Genomic DNA, 8544 nt, shown 5'->3' on the forward strand with positions numbered 1-8544 from the left:
GCCTTCTTCTAGCAGAGAACCCTGCGCATGCAGCAGGATTTTAATCCCTTCCACGGTGGTAGTGTGTTATCTGATGGTTCTTTTGCGTGACTGGTGGTCCCAACTTGCCTTTAGGTCCCACTGGTTTCTGGTGGGGGAATCATTTATATGATGTTATTCTGGATTATTTTGTGATATTCGTCCTCTCACGTTAAAATGTACCTTATGATTAAAACGATACACAGTTCCATTCTTTGTTAGTGGGCAAAGCCTGAAGAAATGCAGTTAAAGGGATCACAATAATTTACTGCTCCCACTGTACGTTTCTTATTGACAGCTTCAAAAAGTCTTCCACAGTATCTCCACCACGCTGCTGGCTCTCCTGGTTATCAGCTGATAGGAGACTGTGTCGCTCACTCGCGCCCCATTACCAGCTGTTAAAACCAATCTCAAGAATAAGATATAGAAATCTACTTCAGAGTTCACACTACAGTGTTTTCAGTCGTTTTATAACTCGCCGGACAGCTTTTTGGAAGATTGCTGACAAATGGGGGCGGCTCACTCTGTTGAGCCGGATCAAACGAGACAGACGACCCGAAAAGTGGTCTATTAGGGGCTAAATACATGGTTCGTGTTGGGGGGAAGCCATACCCACGCACTACGGCTAATGAAAGCAGTGCTGCCCAGGAGGAGGAAGCAGGGCCGACCGTGTGGTTACGTCTGGTAACAGCCAAAAAAAACCTCCCAAATGCCTACACACACACTACACACCACACACACACACACACCACACCACACAACTCACACACCACAACACACACACACACACCACCCACACCACACACAGGAGTGAACAGTTGGTGGATCGAGGTAATTATGGGATCCATCTACCAGCACTTATTTTAAGAGAATCCTCCACTGAAAGAGGCACAGCTTTTCATTAGAAGTTGACTGATTGATGCAAACTGTTTGTTTTTAGAGTGTATGATAAGGTTGTGGCTACTTTCCAAATTAAACATGATGTGCTTGTTATTAATGACTCCTGATGAAAGGTAGAGGTTGACAGATCTTGTAGTGTGAGACCACAGCTGTCAGATTTCGGGTGAACTGAGTCTTTAAAACCTTCCTGCCGCTGTTTCCTCGGCCCTCTGGAGTGAAAACACTTCATTAGTGACGAACATGTTCAAGACAAATATGTGCTGTAATTAAAACAGTAGCCACCTGCTTTAGATGAGAACAGTTAGCAGGAACAGCTGCGACTATAATCCAACAGCAATCTTAGAAAGTTCTATTTGTTTCCTACCATTAAAGACAAAATGTTCTCCGATCTGATCCTGTGGAAATTAAATTTTGTTTTACAATTTTTTGGAGACAGAAACAAGTTTGATGGTAAATTCTATCCCATTTTTATCTCTTCATCCCTTTATGAAAAAGGGAGGCGGTGCAGAGGAACATCAGACCAGACTTCAGTTTTGATCTGCTAAATCAGAAACTGATGAGTTCTTCTTTCTTTTTATGTTTTCAGTGGATGTTCCGGACTCAGAACAGAACCGCAGAGGTTAACATCGGCTCCTTTCATCCTCCTGTTCGACCGTCAGCAGCCGGCAGCTGATTGGTCCACCCAGTCCCACACGTGGACAGAGCCGTCCGAGGCTGCAGACAGCAGCGTCCGCGGCCGCTCAGGATGCCAGACGTGGGAGGTGACGAAGACGGGGACGCCTTCGTCAGACTGCGATGAAACTGCGTGACCGCGATGCTCGAACAGCGGCTGAGCCTCCTGCAGCTCCGTCCTCCACGCTGAGGTGTTGTAGATCTGAACCGCGCCACTGAAACCTGCCAGAAAACAATGACTTCTTCATCTTGGAAGTGTTTTCTTCCAACTGCTGCATCAAAACTAAACATCACAATAGAAATACATTACATAACATCCTATTTACTTTTAATGAGCAGATCTGCAAACACCAAGCCGTGACATTTGTTGAGCCACAGAATACGTACTTTAGTTACCTTTAGAGGTGCTGCTAGCTTTGTTACCTTTAGACAGTCAGACTGTTTCTTTCTCTCTCCAGTCTTTATGCTAAGCTAACTGGATGTATATGGAGTGGTATCAATCCTCTCCTCAAACTCGGTGCTCTGAACTAACCCGACACTGCGATACAGTCGTCCAGCGCCGGAGCCCACGACACTCTGACATCGTCCACGTTGCAGCGGCGCGTTTGGACGTCCAGCTGAGCCCGACTCACGGCTCCTCCCGGGTTCCTCAGGTCTGAAATCACCGTCTGTCCACGCGAGGACAGTCTGACAATCCTGCAGCTGGACGGATCCAAACAGGACGGGCCTGCGGAGGCGTCTGTCCACCAGAGGACGGATTCACCGGAAGACGGCGGTGGAGGTGAAAGCTGAGGCGCAGCAGACGTCCGAGTGTCGGCGATGTAAACGTTTCCATTAGAGCAGCCGGCGAGGAAGACGGCGTCACTCACAAAATGTAAAGAACTGAGAGGATCGGCCGAGTCCGTCTCTGTTGGGACGAAGTAAGACATCAAATTATAAATGGTCCTAAAACGAGAACTTCCCTGGTTTGAATCTGAAGATGAAGGAAACTGTTCAAATACTGATCAACTGCAGCCTTTAAGTCTGTTAAAGCCGGTGCAGATAGAAAACATCACCAGGTTTTAAACTGATACTTTAACATTATGTACTAAAGATACTGTATATTTATTAATAAATATTTGTAGACTATATATGATTACCCCTTTATGGTATCTCTGTATATGTATAAATATGTTTATGTGCGCAGCTCGTCTACAACCTGTTCTCATTACAGCTTTACACCTTTTCTACCACAGGATTATATTTTAGATTATTTAAATGTTATTCCTGTACTGCACTGCTTTATGTCTTCGATGGCACAAATACACATAGTACATATAATAATAAACTACAGAATTAAAACCTGCGTAGAATCACTGCAGTATTGAGACACAACTACAGTTTAGAGCTACAGTTGTTTCCCTTCACCCTGCGGCTCTGTCAACCGTCCAATACAAACAGGTGTACTGTACGTAGAGCTGTATATGACAGACGGACTGTTACCCAGTGTGTACACAGTCTGTCCCGAGGTCAGCTGAGTCAGCCGCACGTTGGCGCTCTCGGCTCCGTGAAGAACTTGAGGCTGCGACGAGAGCCGAGCTGCGATCCTGCTGCCTCCCTCTGAAACGCCCCTCGACCCGTCCACACTTCCTGTTCGCCTGATCACATCTGTCATTGGACGATGAGACCCGGCGGACAACCAATCACATCGGGAGAAAGCAAGGAATAAGAAGAGAAAACAATAAAAGGAGACATTTCAGTTTTGTCACTTTAACTGAATAAATCAGTTTTAAGACGTCCAATTGTTTATTTTGTTCTAAAAAAAATAAGCTTTAAAAAACAGGTTAACACCTCAGAGCCCTACAGCCGTAACCCCAGTACGGCTGTTACACTTTTCTTTCTTTTTGTAGGAGAATAATGTGTTCTGCATTAGCTAACGGGGATCTTAATTCAACTCATAGTCATTAGATGAGTTTAAGTCTTTTTAATAATCATCAACGCTGGTTTGGTCGAAATAAACCATTAATTCACCAAGTGAGAGGAGAAAATTTTCACAAAACTGACTGCAACCTAAATAATCCTCTGGGACAAATGTGTCATCAAAGTGTGTCCGCTAAATGTTTGTTCCACTGACAGACTCAGGTTGTTATTGTCAGTGTCTGACAGCATTATGAAAGGATCCCTACAGAGATAGACCTTTAGTTTAACCACAAACAGCCCAGAAACAGAATAAAACTGATTCAAAAGCGTCTCTGTTCAGTGTCTCTTCCAACAACGCGCCACACTCTGGTTTCGGTGAATTACAATCCTTAAAAAACAGCAGTTTTCAGTCGGAGCAGACCGGCTATGGAAACAAACCACAGAGAGGCTGCGATACAACACAGGCAGAGGGAGAGAGACACCATGTGACTCTGTATCTTTATATAGAGAATAGCTGTTAGCTGATATATTAATGTTATAAATCTATAATAAGGTTTTGCGAGTACAATAAACAACATCTTTAATCACAGTGGATGAAGTAACGGTGTCTTTACTCACCGCTGTCGTCTCCTCCGAGGTCCCACACCTGCAGGTCTGAGCTCAGCCCGTCGTTGGTAACAACACACCTGTCCAAAACAACAACAACAACAACAACACAGCAACAATCAACTCAAGTCAACACGCTGTTATTAAAGAGCGTCCACGTCTGAAGTGAAGCTAACATGGAAGTGTCTTAAACCTGCATTCTATGTAATGGCCAGCAGGGGGCAGCGCCATTGGTTGCAATAAAAAAACAACACACCTTTTCTTACCCTCAAGAGTGCCTTTACTGAACGTTAGGAACTCCTTTTTCAATACAAAAATGCTATCGGGGATCGGCCATGAAGAGAAGGTAATTATTGGTTATCATATTCAGAAGAAGTTCCTACTGCCCAACATGACGTCTACAGATATTTATTTACAGAAAATGTTCAGAGAAATCTTCCCTGTCGACTGAATGAAAGCGGAATCAGCTGCTGTTATCTTATTCAGCTTTGATTGTTTGTTTTTCAGTCTCCTTCTATTGAAGGTGTTTAATTGGATTTATGTTTCTGTATCCGAGTTTAATCAGTTTATTTATTTAACTGAAATAGAGCTCATTAATGAGGCTTTGAAATAAAAGTTTTCTGCAAACAGTAAAAGCTTCAACAATCCATCACCGGGTTTGAGACTTAAAGTGGATGTAAATGGAGACTTACCATTCACATTTAAAAGACTATATTTAAAATAAATCAGTTCATTCCAGCTGATCCAGTCAGAAACTCACCTGGTACCCGGGACGTGTCTGAGGCAGCGAACCGCAGCGTCCGTGAAGCCGCCGTGGACAACTTTGAAGTCCCGTTCTGCACAGAGACCCTGAACACAACACTCACACTGTAGCAGTTTCCAATAATAAACCCAAAGCTTGGACGGATTCGGTGTTTCTTACCTTATTTTCATCAGCGAAGAGTTTGAGAGGCAAACGCAGCTCCAGAATCTCATTCTTAGACGAAGTGAATCCTGCGACACACACGGCTGTAAACAATAATAAAAAGGAGGGATGAAAGACGGTTCCAGGGTTCCCACTCTGGACATTTTCCTTTTCTTGACATGTTCTCCGGTGACACAGTTTCCCCCCAACCCAACCAAATCTTAGTTAAAACAAGATTTTATAACGGCGTTCTCCTTTTTTTACTGGGATGTACATGTACACACTGCTATTTATGGCAGGAAACTGGTTTTAATTTGGGGTTTTTTATCCGTTTTATTGCCTAGAAAGTTGTTAAATATCATAAAAATTAATAATTTAAGGCTATAAATAATCCTGGCTTCCTCAAATTAACCCCAAAACCAGGAATGTCGCGTATTTAGCATTGAGTATGACGCCATTATATAGACTGATCATTTAAATCAAAGAGAATTTATTGCATTTTACAGAAAATTCCTCTTCTTACATATTATCCTATTAAAATGTTGCACATACAGTTAACATCACTTAATTTGCTGCGTGGTGACTTTGTGTCCGATAAACCTGCAACATATTCCAGATGTTTGCTCATTTCCATCCATTTCCAGGTTTTCCAGGGTGTGTGGGAACCCCGGAGCTCTGTGTCTTCCTAAACCTGTCACTTATCAGAGTCTTTTTATTGTAATTGTAGTTTAGGGTTGTCGGTTGTCGGTTGTGTCTTCATTGCCTCCACATTATCTGACAACTGTTGAATTCAGACCAGCTGGAATATAATACGGTCACACAATGAGTGTTAGAATGAACCACATGAACTCACTCTTCCCTGACGTCCACTCGATGACCTGGGTGGGATGTTCCAGCTGATACACATGAAGGTCTTTGTACCTGTAGGAAGCAGACAGGTGTTACTGACCGACCCTGATCCACATTTAACATCCTCATTGTTTAACTCCGAGCTGTAAAATCACATTATAACATTGCAATAACATTTATATACAGGTGTTAGGTTACTCATTAGTTAAGTTTTGTTTTAATGCTCATTTTTATTTGATTGCACCTGCAGTATTTGTTTTTACGTTGACACCAGACTCCTTTAAAATAAATAGGTATTTAATATTTTATACCTCAGTGCTAAGCACAAATGCCTGTGCTGTAAAATATTAGTAATTTTAAATGAATATAACTCACTCTTTAATTCGGCACTAATATAATTCACCAAACATACGTTTCTAAAACAGATTTCACACTTTGCTGCTTTGCTGTTGAGTTGAGCAAAGTCCGGCAATCACTTCTTAAACTTTATCTTTTTCTAAAATACGAGCTGCTAAGTGTAATAAGAGGCAGCCGAATTCAAAAGTGTTTGAATTAGATGCAAAAAATGTCATATGATATTATATAGAAGTAACGTACACCTGCGGGTAAGTGAGGGGAAATTAAACTTAACAATTTGTAGGCGGAGTTCAATTTCCGATGCTAGCTAGTAGCGTCTCTGAATGAATTGAGCTTCTAGCTGGTCGATAACATCAACTTTACACGTTCAAACAAAGAGTGAAGACTTCTCACGTTTTCAGGGACTCGATAAACCAATCATCTAAAATATCATCACACTCTGTTTCCTCCATGTTGGCTGTGAGTGCAGGCGTGCGTCTGTTGTTGTTTCACTTCCTCTACTTATTCTTCTTGTTTTAATTTAATGGTTAATTCAACGACTGGATCCAGTTACACTGCCTCCTGCTGGACAGCAACTCCTACAGGTTCCGTACATTTGGGATATTAGATATATTTTAATTAATATTTAAAAGACTTTTCATTTGTTTTCTTTTTCTATTCACAAATACCAAAACATAAACATTAACAAACAGCAGAAAGAAATAGAAATACTGCATTCAAAGTGTTACTGAAGTAAATGTAGAAAAGCACAAGCATTAAAAAATACTTAAAGTACCAAAAGTAAAACTATTTATTGTATAGTATTATATATATATGAAATATATATATAATATTAGAATATTATCATTGTTCTATCAGCTCTTTGGTTGTTTTCTAACGCAGGACGAGGCTGTTTATCAGAGACTGACACTCTGTGAATATAACTTGTGTTCAGGTCTTTAAAGTTTTGATCTTAATTCATTCTTTTCTTTCACTGAAATTAACAAAATGCAGAGATATAAGATATCCCGACCCCCAGGTTGGACACCACTGCGATTAAAGCACGAAACAGGACAGTTTCCTCAAACTAAACAAACACTGGTGACTCTCTCTGCACACAGCTTCAGTTTATTCACAGTAATTATCCCAGTTATTATTTATGTTGATATGTGGTGTGTACTCCATAATGAATGTGGATGTTAACAAATATATTTCATATTTTATGAATAATGCATGCAACTCTAATTAAAGAGTCCATTTATTTATTAGTTTCTGACAATAATTTGCACTTTATTACACAATGCAGTTTAGCTAACGAGTTAAATGGTTTTATTTTTTGGCTCGGGTTGGGTCGGGCTGATGAAAGCTCTAATCCCTTTACATTTATTGCATAAGATTGTGTTTGCTTCACCTTGCATGTTATCCTTTAAGCAGAGTAAATGTTGATTTTAATTTTTTGATATGTGTTATCTGTCTGTTAACCTGTAAAAGGAGCAAACAGAAACATTAGTGTGGACCTTTATGCTCTCTGGGTTTCAGACAGGTGGACTCTGGCAGCAGGTGACAACAGCCGACACTTCATCCTTCCCACGATGTGCAGAGCTCCATCACTCCGGCTGTTGTTTTCCTCCTCCTCCTCCTCCTCCTCCTCCTCCTCAGCAGTCCTGTCGTTCTGCTCTTCCTGCTGTCTGACAGGAGAGAGACTGAGTCACACGTCTGTCACTCTGTCTTCCTCTCTCAGTCCATCACCAGAGCCCAGAATTACAGCTCTGAGTCAGGATGCAGTATATAGCAGGTATACAGCGCTGCAGCAGTTGTTTCCTCTCATGCATTAACTCATCAGGAACAGTCTGACACTTATTGATGGGAATAACCGGGAACTTCAACGAGTCAACAGTAACAGCAGAGAACAGCTGATAAACTGAACAATGAACTTAAACAGGGAACACAGTAACTGCAGGAAGAGATGAGTTCTCCTGATATTTTAGCAACTTTCTCTGTCTGTATTACGTATTTTTATCATTTTTAACACTCACACATGTTTAATAAGCTTCTTTTTTGAAAAATTCAGTGTTTTCTTCTCATTGTTCTATGAGCTTTTTGGTTGTTTTCTAANNAGGCTGTTTATCAGAGACTGAAGCTCTGTGAATACAGACTGTGTTCAGTTCTTCAGGGTTCAGATCTTAAAGAATAATCAAAACTATACAAAAAATAACAATTTAATTTAGTTTTCTTCACAGAAATGAATAAAATGCTGAGATATTGGCCAAATATGTATATTTTATGGAGAAATGAGCAGACTTCTCTCTTGATTTATGAGCTCAGTAAACAGTTTCCTGATGAGTTTCTGGTCTCAGTCT

General features: G+C 41.1%; 2 protein-coding genes across 2 annotated transcripts in view; one reads left to right on the forward strand and one right to left on the reverse strand.

Annotated features, from left to right (window-relative positions):
• The window catches only part of LOC118336472, a 744338-nt gene that overhangs the window by 588185 nt on the left and 147609 nt on the right, over positions 1-8544 (forward strand). The window lies entirely within an intron of this gene.
• Positions 913-6725, reverse strand: wdr73 (WD repeat domain 73). The gene is made up of 8 exons (XM_035673134.1): positions 6599-6725; positions 5853-5920; positions 5018-5103; positions 4856-4944; positions 4108-4175; positions 3073-3237; positions 2123-2497; positions 913-1812 (listed from the first exon to the last, which is right to left on the reverse strand). Exons 1-8 carry the CDS (start codon positions 6655-6657, stop codon positions 1574-1576), a joined length of 1149 nt encoding a protein of 382 aa, XP_035529027.1. The 5' UTR covers positions 6658-6725; the 3' UTR covers positions 913-1573.

This window comes from Morone saxatilis, unplaced genomic scaffold (genome assembly GCF_004916995.1).
Source record: "Morone saxatilis isolate NCDOM2014 unplaced genomic scaffold, NCSU_SB_2.0 Contig24, whole genome shotgun sequence".
Taxonomy (NCBI): domain Eukaryota; kingdom Metazoa; phylum Chordata; class Actinopteri; family Moronidae; genus Morone; species Morone saxatilis.